General features: G+C 38.6%; 2 protein-coding genes across 2 annotated transcripts; one reads left to right on the top strand and one right to left on the bottom strand.

Annotated features, from left to right (window-relative positions):
• Positions 1 to 4,491: 4,491 nt before the first annotated feature.
• Positions 4,492 to 9,302, top strand: LOC103706938 (peroxisomal membrane protein PMP22-like). The gene is made up of 7 exons (XM_008791217.4): positions 4,492 to 4,813; positions 4,971 to 5,069; positions 6,190 to 6,291; positions 6,459 to 6,534; positions 7,481 to 7,551; positions 7,648 to 7,733; positions 8,821 to 9,302. The coding sequence occupies exons 1-7, from the start codon at positions 4,742 to 4,744 to the stop codon at positions 8,870 to 8,872; spliced, it is 558 nt and encodes a 185-aa protein (XP_008789439.1). The 5' UTR covers positions 4,492 to 4,741; the 3' UTR covers positions 8,873 to 9,302.
• A 1,984-nt stretch (positions 9,303 to 11,286) lies between these two features.
• On the bottom strand, positions 11,287 to 12,333 carry LOC103699642. Its single transcript, XM_008781655.4, has one exon. The coding sequence runs from the start codon at positions 12,025 to 12,027 to the stop codon at positions 11,665 to 11,667; it is 363 nt and encodes a 120-aa protein (XP_008779877.2). The 5' UTR covers positions 12,028 to 12,333; the 3' UTR covers positions 11,287 to 11,664.
• Positions 12,334 to 18,370: the final 6,037 nt, after the last annotated feature.

Raw genomic sequence — 18,370 nt, 5'->3', positions numbered from 1 at the left:
GCAAAGGTGCCAGAATATTTTTCATCAATGCTAAGACAGTATTAAGCATCACTTCTATTCTATATTCTCAGTGAAAAGATGATGCGCAAACGATATCCACGGTAAGGGAAAGTAGCTGTTGATGTTGACTATTACAAATATAAAACCGATGTTGAAATGATGGAGGACCATTGTGATTTTTTATGAATGACAGACTAGCCGTAAGAGCATAGCATGCGGTTTTTCATGTTTGCAATAAAATTTCCATCAGTTGTTTTTGAATTCCAATACAGAATATCGGTAATGATAGTCCAAGAGATTTTTTGATTTCTCTTCCAACAACCATGATCGTACGAGTTGCATATGCGTTGACCTTGGTCGACATTTTAATATTAATTTAAAGTATTTATTTAATATGAAAAATATTTATTATTCAATGGTAAACTGATTCAATGCTAGATGTACAGACCTTACTTGCTGAGGCTTGGGCTGGGAGCTTACTGCTAACAATTTCGATTTTTTCGAATCCAATCATTGAAAGTAATTGGCTCGCCTTAATAAATATTTTATCTCAAGGTGAGCGTATCGCTTGGATGATTAGATCTTTGGTGCAGGATATTGTGCAGTTCCACCAACGTTTGAATGCTGTAGGATATTGTGCAGGATCTTTGGTGCTGGAGATCTTCTGGTCATTCTTTTTGAGTCCTTGCAATATGATGTGCACTGATAGCCTGGTAATGGCTTATGAGCGCTGGTGCCAAGTCGCTGCCACAACCATTTCCACAAATAAAAGTAATATTCTTTCAGAACAAATACTTGTTCGACACCTGTGAAAGTAATTTCCATAAAGCCCGAGGTGAAAACTAAGTAATTTCCATTTGTCAACTTCGGATGATTTTTTCTTCTATTTTGGTTAACGTCATTCTGATGCCAATTGTTCGTAAGGAGCTGGAAAAGAACTAGTCTTCGAGTTTCTCTCTGTTTTTTTTAATCGATAAAGTAGTATTTTTACCTTCTCTTTCAGGTAGTTCTCATAGATCTTTCAATAATATCTAGAAAATACAAAGAAAAGACATTGAAATTGATTGCTCTCTCCTCTTAAATTTTTTTTTTTTAGAGCTTGATTCTCTCTGTCAGGTCACTACTAGATCCTTGATCTAATTTTAGCTATAAGATATTATTCTTTTAAAGATGCCAGCTTATCTTGCTAGCTGAGTTTTTGATGGTTAGATTTGGGTTTTGGTGTTATAGGTGTTGCTTATGCTTATGCATCATAAAAGAAGGAAAGAAAAGCAAAGTAAAAACCTTTGCCTGACTTTCTCATCTTGTAAAAGCTTCTTCTAAAAGTGTTTTTTCTTTTTTTTGTTGACTTTTCTTTTTGTAAAAGTGTTTTTCAAATAATATTAATAAACATTTATTTTTTAAAAAATATCTTTTTTTTCTTTAAAAGTCACAAAAGCATATTTTTTAAGCAACTGAAATATGCATTTACATTTGCTAGGCTCCAAGAGCTCAGGGATACTTTGGTAGAAACAACTCATGTAGTGTTTATCCTTGCTTGTAAGTTTCTTTCTACCAAAAAAGAGGGAAGAAGGGGCCAAATGGACATGATCGTTAGATATTGCTATGTTAGATCAGTGATCTAAGTGAATAATGCAGTGAAAAATTGATGCTTCGAACAACTATAAGCTTTGTAACTGAGATAGCATCCTTAGACTTCTATAGTTCAACTATTTAATATGAACAGAGGTATATGATGTTCTTGATGAACGGAGGTGCATGATGTTCTAAAGTATCTGACCTTAGATATTTATACATGACCAAAGAATCCAAATAATATCTTACTAATTTCTAAAATATATTTCGGTCAATTTGAAAACCCACAGAAACTAGGAAATTGATTGCCAATTCTATTTTTGAAGATATGACCTGTGATCATGATATGGGCAACAATTTGTTCAAGATTGTTCCAAGTTCAAAAGCTTCAAATCAAAATCAATAATGATGTAGGCCGCTAAGGTCTGAATTTTTTTAGTGCAGAGGGTTAACCATTACCAACCATATAGTTTTTTTATGCATGACTTCTCACCCGATAATAATCATTGCTACAAGCATAGGCTGATTAGTTCAAGCTCTAAAATAATCAGATGTCACTCCATCTAGTAGTGATGGTTCTTCTAAAAGCTTATAGTTTAAAGTCTGAAAAATGATCTATCAAGTCCTCTTGTAAATCTAAGGGCCTAGAAATGATCTTTGAATTAGTTTGCAAACTGTTAGAACATGTCCATCATTGATATAGGACGTGAGTAATCTGATTGAATTAAGTCCCCATCAAATAAACACAATCCCAACTTTTTTTAATCTCAATCCCACCTAAAAATTTGGATAAGATCATAGGACTTCAACAGGTATTTTTCTTTGGCATGGGCGATCACACGTTTTCTGAGACAATTTCATGTCACAACAGTCCGGTAAGTCCCGGCTGTCCTCCAAGCATTTCCACAAACGTCACACAAGCCTTCCAAGTAATTACCATTATTATAAGCTGCCACACCAACCCATGACCTAACTGATGCGTCCTGAAGAGAATCTATTCAGATAACTGCCCAAAATCTCATCGCTCTTGCATCTGTTATTTGCTCACAGCTCTGATGCTCACCAACTTTTCTAGTCTAATACAATTGACTTGACTTGGAATCAGCTGCCGGAGTTGCTTATAAGCACCATAATAGCCAAGGCTCATGATGCTTTATTCTCGTGGGCCCACCTGAAAATTTGAGTGCATGTCACTCCTCCATTTTTTTTCTATTCTCTGGCTCCCTGCAGCTGATCTGATCTCTGATAGCAAAAAAGTTTATGAACCGGTCAAGAAGTACTTGGGGAGAAAGGTGATATTACCCAAGTATTTATATATGAGCCTTCCACGACCCGACAATTGTGTTGGGGTCGCACTCATGGCCGGTTTGCATAATTTTCCATAGATCCTGCATTTGTAGACCGTGTCTTGTGCGTTTGCTTTTAGATTTCTGTTTTTCTGACCCTAAAAAAAATACCTGTGTCATACATAGTTCTGTATGATACAGTATGCCCCATATCATATTGAAAATGGTCAGTTATCAAATAAGGCGGTCCACGAGTGCATTCCATATCATACATGATATGTATTATTTGATAGCCGTCTATCTCTTGATGGTAGCCATCGTAAGATACACAGTACTCCATGGTGCATGGAGGATTCTGATTGTTTACCTTTATATTTGTCCTCTAACATGCATCCAACTTGCTCTCTTTTTTTTTAATGCCTTCGGACCCTATAAAAAAAAAGAGAGAGTCATGTTTAGCTAGAACCTAATATGTTCATTTTATGGGCAATGCTCGGTTGACTCCTAGTGATTAAATTATATTGGCAAGCCCACTTGCTCTTAGTTGTTGGGGTAAGTATTTCCTATCAAAAAATTAAAAGAGGGTCATCCATGCTGTCCATTTCATACCAGAGGGAACATGAATGAATAGGTTGGCAGAAATTAGCAGAAGACAATAGCTTGCACCAAACTAGTTGAGGCATTCATAAAAAGCTATATTATCAGGCATGTCAACTCAAAGTTTCTCTCTTTTTTTTTTCTTTTTTTTGTTGTTGTTGATAGGATGATGCTCTCAAATTTTAATATGCTTTCTGTAACCATCTTGTTTTGGTGCTTTGCGCTGAGCGCACAATCATGCATGCACTTGGGTGGATTACCTGCTTTGATTAAGACACGGGAAGCATAGATGGAAAAGCATTTACTTGAGATGATTAACATCACTTCTGTCAATAAAAACGCATTGCCTCTAATAGGATGTTTTGTAACCTTTTAGCCATGTAAGATGTGGAACTTACAGATCTTTTTATGACCATGATGCATCTGCCTTGATAGAGAATGATATTTACTATAGGTGCAAATTAACAAGGAGAAAATATATGGTTGTTGCACCCTCTTTTTATTGGAAGGAAGTTTTATGTTCGACCATAGAGAGATATTGCTTTTATGAAATAATAGATGACACCTAAATCATTATTCTCCGAAAAAGCATTAAAAGGTGATCCATGTCAATCCTATGAATGCTTCTGTTATCCGTATGTGAATAGTTTTTTTGCCACATGGTATGAGAAAATTAGAGCAACGCTTAAAATTTATTGTTCTAGAAATTGATCGGCTACAAAATTATGAGTCCAATGATAGGTGTTTCGAAGTATTTTTCTTCGCCACTGCATACTTGGTTAGTATCATTGCTTGCATTTGGGATGTAATTGGTATGGAGTAGAAAAAGGGAAGAATTAACCTCTTTAATAATGAAAGAAATTAACAAAATACATGACTTGGACAGCTTGGCAAGCTTTTGACGTTGTAACCCTAAAAAACAAAAAAAATCTAATGACAGTTTCCGATTGCCAAAGATGCCCCCTTGACCTCCAACTACTCGGAATGGTTGGGCCCCATTAATTTTTTTTTAAAAAGGGTGTGGACTCTTGACCATTCCTCCTTCCAACTCTCCTTCCTCTCACGCTTCAAATTGTCACCTAACCCCTCTTCTCTCTCTTTCAATCTCTTCCCCTCCCATTCTACTCTACTTCTTCTTATTCCTCTTCGTCTCACCTTCTGAGTTCTGACCCACGCTTCTGTGCTCCTTTTCCTCTTCTTCTCTTCCCCTCTTCCCAAGACCCCCAAAACCTTCTAAAACCCCAGAAGAAGAGAGGGTGCTCTGCGCCTCCGCTTCGGTAGCCATGTCGGAGATCGTGTCACAGGCATGGAAGCGCTACCTCGGGCAGCTTCAAGAACACCCTCTTAGAACAAAGGTTGGATCTTTTTCCCCTTTTCTCCGTAAAGTTTGGTTTTTTTCCCCTCTTATTGCCTTTTGTTTCCCTTTGAATCTTCACCTGGCTGCTGTTTTTTCAGTTGCTCTTGGTGGTGAATTCATGGGTTCCTCTTTTGTTCTTCCTCTTTGATTTGTAGGCAATGACTTCTGGGGTTTTGGCGGGATGCAGCGATGCGGTTGCTCAAAAGATCGCCGGGAACAAGAAGCTCCAGTTGAGAAGGTTGCTTCTTGTCATGGTATGTTGTTCTGATTTTTCAACTTCTTGCTGTGTTCTTGTTCTCTTGTCTTTCTTTTTGGGCTTTGATGTTTTGTGGATTGGGGGGAAAAGATTGTGTATTTTATTGATATTGAGTGTCTCCGGTGATCCGATTGGGCTCTGTCTAATATTTTTCTCTGATAAAAAAAGAAGTGTTTAGGATGATTCCATCAATTTGGGTACTTACGTTTCAAGTTTAAGTTCAGGAAGGTTTAAAAGTCATATTTGAGCGTAAAATTCCATGAGAACTCAAATTTTGGAGTTTGTTATTTAGAATCTTTTATTAATATTAGAATCAAATTCAAGTAATTTTGGCTCTAGGGATGCCTTGATTCATTGGTGCATGTAAAGTGATAATTTTTGAACGTGTATCAATTAGATTAACACTGAAAAAACCCTGATATTTTATATGGAGACTTTTTTTCTTTAAATATGGTGAATTGTGTTATTTTTGTTTTAGTTGTTAAAGTAGTTGATTTTTTTCAAAGCTTTAGTCATGTACTCAATCAATATGTCATTCATGTTTCCCTCAAACATCTGATATTATTCAAAGAGTGAGGTGCATTAGAATTGTTGGGACTATTTCTAGGTTCTGCTAAGGCATTCCCCTTTTCCTTCATGCTAGAAGGTAGACTTGCCATAGAGAAATCTCAGGTAAAATAATAATCAGAAGAAGAAATAATTACAAAGTGAAGAGGAAGGAGAAAGAGGAATAATGGGTTTTATCATCGTGGACTATATTAGGTCCAGAGTTTCATTGGTTTCCTATTGGTCTTACTGGGATTCAGACAGGAACATTGTTTGACTTGTAGGTATTGCCTTGAGGTGGATGTGGTATGGCAAAGGCATTCAGCACTGAAAAGCAAGATTTTATTACTGCAATGGATCATTTGTATCCTTCTAGTGCTTATGTTTTGTCATTTCCATGAAAGACTTGACTTAACCTACATGATCTCATTGAACAGATATTTTCTGTCTTTGTTTTTGGGCACAATTCAAGTAGTATTTATTTTCATAACCGGTGTGAAAATATTTTCAGTGTTGAACTTAAAAAGGGCATACTCTGTTCTTATAAAACTAATCCATTCAATTCTTTGCAGCTCTATGGTTTTGCCTATGCTGGACCTTTTGGTCACTTTCTGCACAAGCTTATGGAGATTATTTTCAAGGGTAAGAAAGGAAAGGAGACTGTCGCTAAGAAGGTAAGTTTTTAAATGCACTAATTCTATTTAGCCAGCCAGTTCACACCAAAAGTTGCATCTGTATTTTGCATATGATAATTGTTTGTTTCTAATAATTCCTACTTTTATCTTTGGATGGTAATCAACTTGGGCTAATGAATGATCATGATAAACTTGGTCCTTTACAGGTAATATTGGAACAGTTGACTGCTTCACCATGGAACAACATGTTTTTTATGATGTACTATGGTCTTGTCATTGAAGGTATGGACTATTTTGAGTTGCTCTATGTTTAACACTCCATCTTAATTTCTTGGTTTCATAATTGTTAATTCAATCATTTATGGATGTGGAATGGCTATTAAAAGTAGTTATATAAATTCCATTAGAAACTGTCCTTTTCATGCCATGTTTGTTTGTATTCCTCCAGTCAACATATAGTTCCACTCTTTTAGTTTTCTCCTTTTGTTTTCTGTCTTTTAAACTAGATGAAGTTCTAGCAACTACAGGCTCCGGCTGGTTGAGCCAGCATAAAACAACCATCCTCTCAAGGAAGCAGGCTGCGATCCTTATCTGCAGGGATAGGGGTAGTGCATAAAGTTCTAGCATCACTGATTTTATTTTTCTTTTTTCATTTGAATGATCTAAATTCCATATTGTCAAAATATCATTTTAGGCAGTTACATGGAGGGATTTGATTGTTAAAAAAAAGAAAATAGCCATTATACCTGGAGAGATTTCAAGGCACTTAAATCTAAAGATGGTCTTTAAAGAATGCATATCATTAGTGGAACATTGATAAATATGCATTCATACTTTTGTTGCTGTCATCTGAGACAGCCCATAACATGCAATATAATGCTAAACTCTTTGAAAATGGTTAGTATTTGGTTACATACATCTCTACATACCTGTAGAGTACTCGATTGTATCAATCAATATACTGTGGATGTAAGTTCCTAAATGTTAATTTTGAGTATCATGTGTTCCAGGATTTTTGGTTGGTCCAAATGCCCTATGTACCTTTCGTTCATTTCTGGTGGTAGGCACATTGGTTGAATGTAATTATGACTGCACTTACATTTGCTTATAAGAGGGTGGAGTGATTGTATTGTTTTGTTATCAAAGCTTCCGAAGTTCATTATATTGAGTAGTTTACATCTGCATTTGAAAAACTTAAAGCATTATTTTTTTCCATTGGTAAATGCAGGAAGACCATTTAGTTTAGTGAGGAGCAAGGTCAGGAAGGATTACCCATCTGTTCAGTTGACTGCATGGAAGGTACTCCTTAATCTATTCTATGGAACCTTATTTGGGTTTCAACCATGCTCACTGGACCTCTAGTGTTCACTGAACCTTATGGGCTTTGATTTGCAGTTTTGGCCTATAGTTGGTTGGGTGAACTACCAATATATGCCTCTGCAGTTCCGTGTTCTCTTCCACAGCTTTGTTGCTTCATGCTGGTCTGTCCTTCTTATTCATCTTAAAATACTTCATCTAGAATGAATTCTCCAGTTTATGCCCTTTCAGTTATTTTGACATAAATAAATCAATACATAAACATGTTACATGCTGTTCTCTTTAGCCAAACAACTTGTGCTTGAAAATTTACTCTTCAAGGGAAAAGGTCTTTTTGATTTTTGCATTTGTTGGTTGAATGTCTGCCTGGTCTCTCTCTCTCTCACTGTGTGTGTGTACGTATGTGCGTGTGAGAGAGAGAGGGCTTAGACACGCATATATGCACATATATCCATGAGAGCTTGCACTTACATGTAATTTTGTACATATATAACTAGATAGATATAGACACTTGTTTTTTGAGTGGAAGACAGACATACTAGCAAGTGAGATTATAAGACAGAAGCAAATTATCCATATAGATATGGCCGTGATGACTTCCATGCTTTTTCCTTATATTATATTGTTCGTCATGGCTTTGCATTCATCCAGGGATATCTAATCAGTAACTTAATTGTCTCCGTGCGCTTGGTCTTGCATCCATGCTTACCTGAGGTAATGTCAGCAGAATGTGTTTATTCTTTGTATGTACCCTTTTTTTCTTTTGGGGGTAAACTTAGTTGTACTTTATGAATGTTGATCTGTATGTATGTTACTGCAAATTCATGATTTTAATTATTAATCTCGACAAGGTGCTATGCATATTGATGTTTAATATTTAATTTCGTGTACTAATTACATTTGGATTTATTGTTTTGTGATGGAAATGTGGTGAGACACTAAGAAAAATTTGCAGCTCAACCAAAAGAGTAATCCACCATGTTGAATGGCACATGTTGGTCTAAGAGAAAAATAAGAGGGCAATCTTCTCAAACTGAAACATATAGGAACATAAGGAAACGTCCTCAGTTTGATTAAACACCATCAAATCTAGGGTTTTCAGTTGTAACATGTAACTTCATCTGGATACAAGTAATGCCACCGGAATTCCTTACATGATCTCGGACTCGTAATTTTCTGATTGGATTCCCTGTCGGTTCAATAAATTATGTTTATCTATGCTGAACAATGTCATTTCTGTTGGAACTTCAGGGCAGTATTCCTAAATCTAAAAGCACGATCAATTGCTGCAAAGAGGGAATAGCGACCTTATAAGAGAATTGCTATTGGTTGGGTGCTTGCTAGCAGCTTCTCTCACCATGCTTCGACTGGTTCCTCAAGCTGGGTTAGTGAGAACCCTATCATTCACTTATCAGTAAATTTAGTGGGCTTGCCTTGCTGCTTTGTCAAACGCAAAAAAAAGAAGAAAAAAGGAGGAAAATCCATGATTATTTCTGTGCTTTATAGACAACGAGAACACATATTGCTTGTTCTGTTTCAATGTGATATTTGGGTTGGGTTTGCATATCCGCTTATGACATGTGAGCTTATATTATCTGTGTGTTGCTTTGTTCTGCATTTGACTGTTAAGTATACATTTCATTTTCAATACATTTTCTGTATGCATGAATGTTACCAAAGTATCCACTCTGTCAAAAATGAGAAAATCAATATGGTGGCACGCAATTATAATACACGGCAAGATTGTGAATGGCATGTTCAAATTACTCGGTCTTCATCTCCGAAGTCTGTATTATATGACTTTGACATCCAATATTTTCCCAATATTTTCTTTCCTTTTCTTATAGCATAATTTTAAATTGTTGAGAGTTTCTACATGATTTTGGTTGGAACGAATTAAAGTTTTCTTGAACCATGCTTATTGCATTTTGCGTGTAAATGAGAATAAATGCTTTTCTGAAAAAGAATCTTATCGCTTCCCTACATCAACTTTAATTTGATGCTCATGGAGATGCCAAAACCAAAACCAAAAAAGAAAAATCTTATCGCTTCTTTATCTTCCATTGTTTATGTTTACGCTGGACGAATACCAAAACCAAAGCCCTAAGGCTTGTGTATGGGAACTCTTCTCTAAACCCCTTGCCGGTGATGGTCGGATTGGCACCGGCAGGCAAAATTGGCACGTCCAATGGTGATCATCTCCAAGCGACTCTTGTCCACAGGATTTCAGACCGGCCGGGTGGCGTTCCAAACTTAAGGTGGTTTTCGGGTCATCTTAGAGCCCCAGACTTGAGATAGCTTGCAGTTTTGACAGACTATTTGATCCCTCTAATATGCCATGCTATCTCTATAGAATTCTTGATCTTGCCTTGTCAAGTTCATATCAGTCTTCCAATGACCATACCTGATGCCTTCGTTAATAACAGAATCTCGATAGTTTAGTATTGAGGAGTCGAGCATTGTGCTCAACTCTTCTATGCTGGGACCGTACAAAACTCCTCTGTGAAGGTAAGATTGCAAAAAGGCAGCAGATGAGAACTTGTCCTAGTAATCACACGCTTTTACTTAGCAACCAGAGGTTTCTGGTTGAATTAATGTATCCTAAAAAAATTGAATCTTGGTGATTATACTGAACATGGATCCCCCACTCCTCTCTCTCTCTCTCTCTCTCTCTCTCTCAAAAAGAAAAAAACAGGAGGCATGAGGATTGGCCTGCAATCAATGTTATATGGGGAAGGCTTTTGAAACCCACATCATGCCCTTCGAAACCAAAAAGCCTGTAAAACTCGCTTGAGTTGCAAAATCAACGTTAAAACGTAGGTAATTTAAATGTCAATGCCCAATGCTGTCATGGTAGTGCTTTTTTGATCAGCCAACCCAGTTTCTCGGCGATCAAGCTCAGTTAAAATAAGGTCAGAGGAATTAAAGTGTGAAAGGTGCACCTTGTCTAGATCCCTGTCTTCCAACTTCCAAGCCTCCAGTATTAAAGACGACAAAACAAGTGCTCCTCTTGTCTACGTAGTTTGCCATCCTGGAGGGCCGTTGCCTCATTAAACTACAGCTCCCTTTGTAATCTCATTAGGACCTTCTCTATTCTATCATTTCCAACGTATTCGCTACCAATTGACTCAAATGGAAAAAAAAAAAACCCTTCTTCAGCTGAATCATCACACGAGTCCATGCACGGACTCATCGCTCTCCTGCATCCTTTAAACAGCTTAAAAACATACCTCATTTTTCTCTTAAGCGGCTAAGCCTGGTTCCTTGTCAACCCATTGGATCCTCACTCTTTCTCCATTACCAAAGACCAACTCCAAGTCTCCATCCAATAGAAATCTTCATACCACAAACGTAGAACATAAAGGACACTTTCTTCCTTCTTTTTTATTATTATTATTTTTTCAAATAGCCCAGGCAAGTCGCAACTCTTTCTATAAGTCTCCAAGCAACCGAATTCTTGGAGGTCGCTCCCATGCATCAACGTCTACTCATGAGCACGTGCATGTGCATGGGAGGAAGAAACGCCCTCACCCTTGTTTCTCCATTGCCTTCTGTTTCCTTCAGCTCATTTGGCAATTCTTGTTGCTAGTTCGGTTCTATTCATCTTTCCGGGTCACTACGTTCTCATAAGCTTCGGGTCTTTATCTAAATATCTTGCAACGAAAAGCCAGAACGGAGAAGGCAAGATGAAACCAGAGAAACACAACACACCCCACATAGAGATATAAATATATATATGCTTAACAATAACAACAACAAAAAAACCGACATGAACTCATCAATTCATCTTACAGCAAAAGTCATTGATCTAGTTTCCAAATAAAGGAAAAAAAATAAAGAAGACAAAATAAAACAAAAAAATCCACTTTCTTCCCTGATTTTTAGGCCCCCGAGATCTTTTGCTAGCTTTGCTTTGGTGCCCTCACGACTCATGCACGCTGGCACAAAGAGAGGGGGAAGGGAGAAAGGGGATTTCCCTCCCCCTTTTTCTTTACTTCTCTTCCATTCCATTCTTTTGAGAAGAGTTCACGAAAACAAAGAAGAAGAAAGAGAGGAATGGTTGGCCGCTACCCGCCCGCCCGCCCGCCCGCCCGCTCACATCTGGAGCCACTGAGCCAGCTGGGTGGGATTGACGACTCCCGGGATATGGGCCCCTTCCGCCTTCAGCAGGCACGCCACCTCCGCGTACGCCTTCACCGGGCCCGGCTCGCCCGCCCGGGCCGGGTCCGGGTTCTTGCTCTCCACAAGGTCGGACCGGCCCGCCGGGTCCCACCGCTGTCCGAAGAGCGTCCCCCGGGTGAGGAACTCGTGGGCCAGGTATCCGGCCAGAAGCTGGTTCCCCGCCGGCGGCGTGCCGCCCCCGGCCGGCTCGGCTTTCCCTGCCGTCGGCGCGGCGGAGCCGCCCCTGTCCTTCCGCTTCCTGGACGTCGCTATCACCTCGCGCGCGTGGCTCGACATCGCGACCCCAGCTCCCGCCACGTCAGATACCGTAACCAGGGGCACAATGGGCAGAGGAAACAATTTACGAGGTTAATAATACATAGGTGGACGATCGAGAGAGATTGCCCGGATTCCGGCGATCTCGCCGGAAAATGGCTGTACGGACGGCACCCTCGGCCGGAATCCGGCGAGGGGACGGGAGGAATTCGAGAGGATTAAAGAGAAAAAGAGAAGAAGAAGAAAAGGAAGAAAGAGTAAGCGAAGAGACGAAAGAAAGAGGCGGGGCGGGGGGTAAGAGAGGGGGGGAAGATGAGGCCGTGGGATTTGGGATTTGGGATTTGGTGGTGAGAGAAGCCGGGGAACATATTTATAGTGGGTTGCATTGAAAGAATGCCCCTATACGTGCCAAAAAATATCTAGATTGCCATGGTGGGAAAGAAGCGAAAATACCGGAATGCCCTTGCCTTGTTGATGGAGCAGTCGTAGTTGCGTATGCTTTTGGATCAACCGTCTTCCGCTTGTTTTATATGCAAAAGGAAAAGCAAACAAACACAAAAAAACACGAAACGAATATTTTGGAATTCTTTTTCCGACGGATATTGGAGAGGGTATTTCTGTCATTCTGTCATTCTAGTTTGGAGCCGAGTTATTGTGGTCTAGTATCGCAGAAGTGGGTCCACTCGGGTCAGGTTGGGTCTAGAGACTTGTCTCAAATTGTTTCCTAAACCATCCAATTTTCTCGATACATGGTTGATTCGGGCGCAGGACGAAACTATTGCTGCAGCACTTTGACTTGCAGCATAAGTGGTGGGCTGCCACCATTAGACCTGCAGATTGCTCTAAATGCATGGTTCCAATCATATGGCAAGTGATTTCTGGCCAGATATGTGGTATGGGTGCAAAATCTAGGACCAAACATAAATAATATTGTTTGCTTATGTACGTAGCATTGGATTTTTTTGGTCATCAAAAATAATATAGTTTGCTTATTAGTGCAGATGCATTATATATTTTCTTGATGAATTACAATGCTAGTGCTGCCATTCTAAGTCCAGAGCTATACGGCACGGCATGCTATGTATCAAGGCTTTTTCATCTTAGACGCATCTTCTGTATGGAAACATCAAAAATGTGACACTCACGGTATTTACTGTCCATCCAACAATGGTGCAAGATCATTAATTTGGGTGGAATTGTACTAATTATTGTGTCAATCTAGCAAAAAATATATCTCTGCGAATCAGAAAATAAAATATGCAATAGTTCAGAGAGTGGTTCCTGTATGATCTATATATTTGACCATTCGATCAGCCGTACTATCAGCCTATAAATATGTGTTCCTTTATAATACAGTGGACAAGCAATCATTTTTCCGCAATTCCGTAGCAATAGATGGAAACTAGTCTCAGTAGTTGAGTGATTGGAAAGCCATCTAACACTATTAATGAATCATCTTCAATAACGTCGGGTCATATTCAACTTCAACTTCAAGTCAATTTGGTTAAGGAAGGAAAAATCTTGACAAAGAAACACAAGAAAGAAAAAAATCTTAGCAAAGCGGGATGAAGTTTTAGCAAAAAAGCGGGATGAAGATAAATAAAGCTATCTGGATTAGGAAAGGGCCCACGAAAGAAAATTACCGCAGAGGTCAAGTGCGGGGCAAAGAAGTAATTTTTGGCCGAAAGTTGAAGGCGATGTGGAGGCTGGAGAAGGACGATGGGGAATCTTTGGACGGTTGTGCGCGCATCGGATCACGATGTGCCTCCGACGATCACGAGATCAGCCACGTGTATGCTTGATCTTGAGGTGGAGTTGTCTCGTGCAACTTTCTATGCGGGACAATCTCTGCCACCCATCTGGATCACGTGAATCCATCGCATTCACTCGTTCACGCCGTCGGCGCATAACGGTCGCTTTCGTGGAAGCCTCCACAAAGATATCTATGCGGGCGTTCGGACGATAGCTTTTCCCGAGGAATTGGTTTTTTTTTTTATACAGTGGTTGCATAAATATCGAAAAAAAATCAGAAAAAAAATATATATGACGAGAAGATGAAAGAGTAGATTTCTGGTCCTCCCAAAAAAAACTCTCCCGCATGAAAATTAAAATAATTGGTATCCTTCGTCGTGTGATATTTTCATTAAAAAATAATTAAAAGCCAGAAAATAACTAAGAAAAAAAGCATTGCATAAATTATTTAGATTGAAATATTAAAAGATGCTCTCATCATCATTTTCTTCTGAGATTGGGGCATCCAGCACGGCATGTACAGGGGAAAATTTTAAAAAAGAAAAAATTATTAAAAGAAGAAAAATAAAAAGAGATCAAGAGCCAAAAAAACCGATAAGACTATGAACATGGCCTTCCAGAAATTAATATATAATTATCTTTAAATGTACAAAATTATTTATAGAGTAATGACTGTGTAACGCAAAAATCTCAATAGAAAAAAATAAAGTTACTCAGAGAATGTCGACTTTCCTACTGTGTTTTTCACTTAAGATTTATATCAATACAAGGTACTAATAAATCAAACAAAAGTTTTCTCTTGAAAAATGGGTGGATAAGATTTTCGTGAAATTTAGCATTATTCTTATTAATATATATTTTTTTGAGATAAGACGTAGGAAGTAAGATATTTCCCTCATTATTGACTTATAAAGTTATAAATGTCTACATTGAGAATGGTTGTGGGTTCCTGAAGGAGCATTTATATTTTTGGGTTGACTTCCTTTAGGTTTTGTGGTGTCGTGTAACGTCATTTAGGTTTTGAGTGGGAAAGCCATGTCATGTGATGGCTAATTGGTGCCAAAGAGTGTGACTGCGAATGTGGCCATTAAAATAGCTATCCTCATGTCTTGTATATCACAAGACATTTAAATGAAATGTGACCTTATACTCTAATACGTGGTAGCAAAGCAATAGCCAATGGTTGTTCCTACATTTGGTTATATATAAAACTGTGATGCCAGTAGCAAAGCAATAGCCTTGGTACAATGTATCAAAGATGAGACAATAATATTTGGGAACTCAAGAACTAATAAGGGTAAATGTTCCCATGGTAATTTGTAAATACATACAAAATTTAAATTGATAAACAAAACTTTCCAACAGCAGATATCCCAAAGAAGTAAGATATCCCGAGGTCTAGTAGCCCAGTGTTATAGGCCCTCAACTTGGGCCCGATCCGCAATACATCCCGGAACCGGGCTAGACTTGCTCCCCTAACTGATTTGACTCACCTCTTCAACGGAAGCCCCCGAGACGCTAGCTAGAACATCCTTCTCCGGTGATCTTCTTCGAGCTACCTCAGTGGTTTTCTGCCACCTGTCCGAGTCTGGTGGAGATTCGAGCAAACTCGACGTGTTTCTGGGGGAACTCGGGCTGGATTGGAAGAATGTCAACCTCGAGGCCGACTCGGGGGTTGACTCGGTCATCTTCTTCGGCCGGTCCCTACCTTGGCTACCCTTGACTGCCAGATTCGGTTAGTGGCCAGCCAAAGACCAAAGACTGGGCGATGATCCCCATCGTCCCCATCCTTCATCGGTTGGTTTAGGGTCTACAAAGGAGTCTCCACCACCATAGGCACCAAAGAAGCCCTAACTCCTGATTCCTCCGCACGGGGGAGGGGTACCGATATTCACTTTCCAAGTGTCCGATCCAGATGCAGATGCAGCAAAATGCCAACAAATTCTTGTAGACAAATGCCTTCCATAACTTCTATGATGCCCCTTGATGAAGAACCCTGGCTCGAGGGGGTTTAGGGCACTGATTTCCACTTTAATCTTGACATAATCGAGTTTTTGTAGTTGGTCTGTGAAGCCGTCTAGGGCTAGCGGCCGGCTAGCTACTGCCACGATATCTAGGATCGAGTCCCTCTCATGGTACTCTAGGGAGGCACAGAAGATAGATCCAAACAATGACTCGGTTCACCGAGTTGACACTCGGAATGAAGTCTGACATCCATTTCTCTATGGCCAGCAGCTAGCCCGCCACCAACCACGAGCTGTTGTCCAATGCCGAGTTCCGATCATCTTCATTCTTAAAGTGGAAGGTGTGGTGTTCCTCCGCCATCGGAAAAGATTTGATGCTGTAGTCTAACTTTTCCTCAAATCACAGCTCCTGGACAATCCACTCCACCGATATTTGTTGGCCTAGGCTACGCACAATCACTGTTGTCGAGCTCCATGCTCTCCTAGACTTTTCCACTCCTTCCGATGGTAGCTCGAGGACCTCCGTGAAGTGTCCTTGGAGGTTCTCGAGCTCCTCTTTAGATATCCTATAGTTGGTCCATGTTGGCTGCTGAGGGGTGCTTGTGCCACCGTCGATCATGAAGAGTTGGTCTTAGCACTCCTCGGGAGTGGCCGATCCTCACTACCAATCGGCCATTTAGCCGATCCAGCCCGTCGATCCTCATTTGCCAAAGCCGCCTTTATAGTTCCAGTGCTTTGATCACCCATCTCCTTCACTCACCAAGCGTTCGAGAAAAGCCCAGTCCCCACACGAAAATTAAAACAAGTCGTGCTCTGGTGGCACAAGGCGCTGAGTTTCACCTTTCCAACTCCCTATCACAATGATTTTTCAAATTATGCGTCGTATCATGCATTTTACCATACAAGTACAATTGCATTTGTTCATTTTTGTAATGGTTTGATGCATAGAGACCATAAAAATATATGAATATTGGTTACCAGGTATTTTTGTTGTATAAGCCTGTTCAATATATTGGACCGTCAATTTGGATACTCTATTATTAGTTTAAAATTGTTATCTCTTTTTACAAGGTATTAATGCTAAATATGTTATCTGACTCATACATACATACATACATACATACATACATACATACATAACACATATACATATATATATATATATATATATATATATATATATATATATATATATATATATATATATATATATATATATATATATATATATATATATATATATATATATATATATACATACATATATACACACACATATACACACGCACACATAGAGAGACAGTTATTTCTAGTTAATGGAAAGCATTACACTTTTATTTTTTTGATCTAAACATTAATTATGCATATCTCGAGATAAAATCTCAAAAAAGAAGAGTTTAGTAAGAATAAGAGATTCACTTCCTCTACACCGAGGACACTAAAAATATGGTCCACGTGGGAAACAATGTCTCTCCTTCCATCCTTCAAGCCCATTCTTGCTTTATAATCATCTCATTTCCACCTGGACAAGCAATAACACCCCCTCTCTCTTTTTCATTAATTTAGTAATTTAAATTTACTTAATTGTTCATCTCTAAAAGTATTCTATTTTGTTTGTTCTGATGCCATCAAATAACAAACATCACTAAAATAGCACTATTTGAAAAAATCAGAATTCATAAAACTAATCCTATAAAACTAAATAGTTACTGCTATAGTTTATAATTTTCTTAAATAACTATTTTATTTTATAACTTTCGACTATTTTTATTTTATTGTGCACTATAATTATATGAAATAAATTTTTTTTTATGCACTACTTGACAAGTCAAGGGTCTTTAATTGCTAGGCAGAAAAGTATGTCTAATTATTGGAAGAAGTCTAGATCAACTCTTCAATATATAGGTAACAAGGAATTAAAAAATTCCATCTTCACCATCCAAAGTTCAATTTCATCTTCATCACACAATACGTGGAGAATTCATAATATATAGTAGCAATTCTTATAACAAGTGTTGAAGAATAAAAGAATACCTTTTTGTGTTACGTTGAACTTTTCATTAAACAACAAGAAGTTACAATGATATGTGATGGAGGATTGTGATGTCAGATCTAAGCCAATAAATTAGGAACAATTATGGTGCCTTTACACTGTTATGTTATTACGTAACGATCGTGTGATAACTGCTCCTCGTGGAGACAAATGGTTGGGCCATATTGCAACAAAAAATTTAGTTATCCAATCTAATTGAAATTTTAAAAAACTTGAGGCCGGAGTGTTTCTTATTCAAACTCAAAGAGATGTTCCTGTAATTTTTCTCTACTGTTGGGGAGGAACTCTAATGTGCCCGAGCAAGCTGTAAGACGAGAGTTGCGATGCAAGATTAATGTTTTGGGGCCTGAGAGAGTTGGTCCTTTTTTTGGGACCATCTAATCTTGAGTCCTGTACCCTAAATTAAAGTGGGGATGCAGGAGGGTTTACAATAACGCAAAAAAAAAAAAAAGTTAGCATTTTACATTTCCTTCATCGTCCCCTCTCCCTTTCCGTCTTTAATTACGAGGTTGAAACCCAAATTAAAGACTCTACCTTCAAAACAGCGTCTCTTAATTCTCTCCTAAATTATTTCTTACTTAGTTACCGTTTGTGC

This window comes from Phoenix dactylifera, chromosome 18 (genome assembly GCF_009389715.1).
Source record: "Phoenix dactylifera cultivar Barhee BC4 chromosome 18, palm_55x_up_171113_PBpolish2nd_filt_p, whole genome shotgun sequence".
NCBI classification, from domain to species: Eukaryota; Viridiplantae; Streptophyta; class Magnoliopsida; order Arecales; family Arecaceae; genus Phoenix; species Phoenix dactylifera.
Note: the sequence above shows the minus strand (reverse complement) of the source record. Positions and strands in the feature narration are given on the sequence as shown.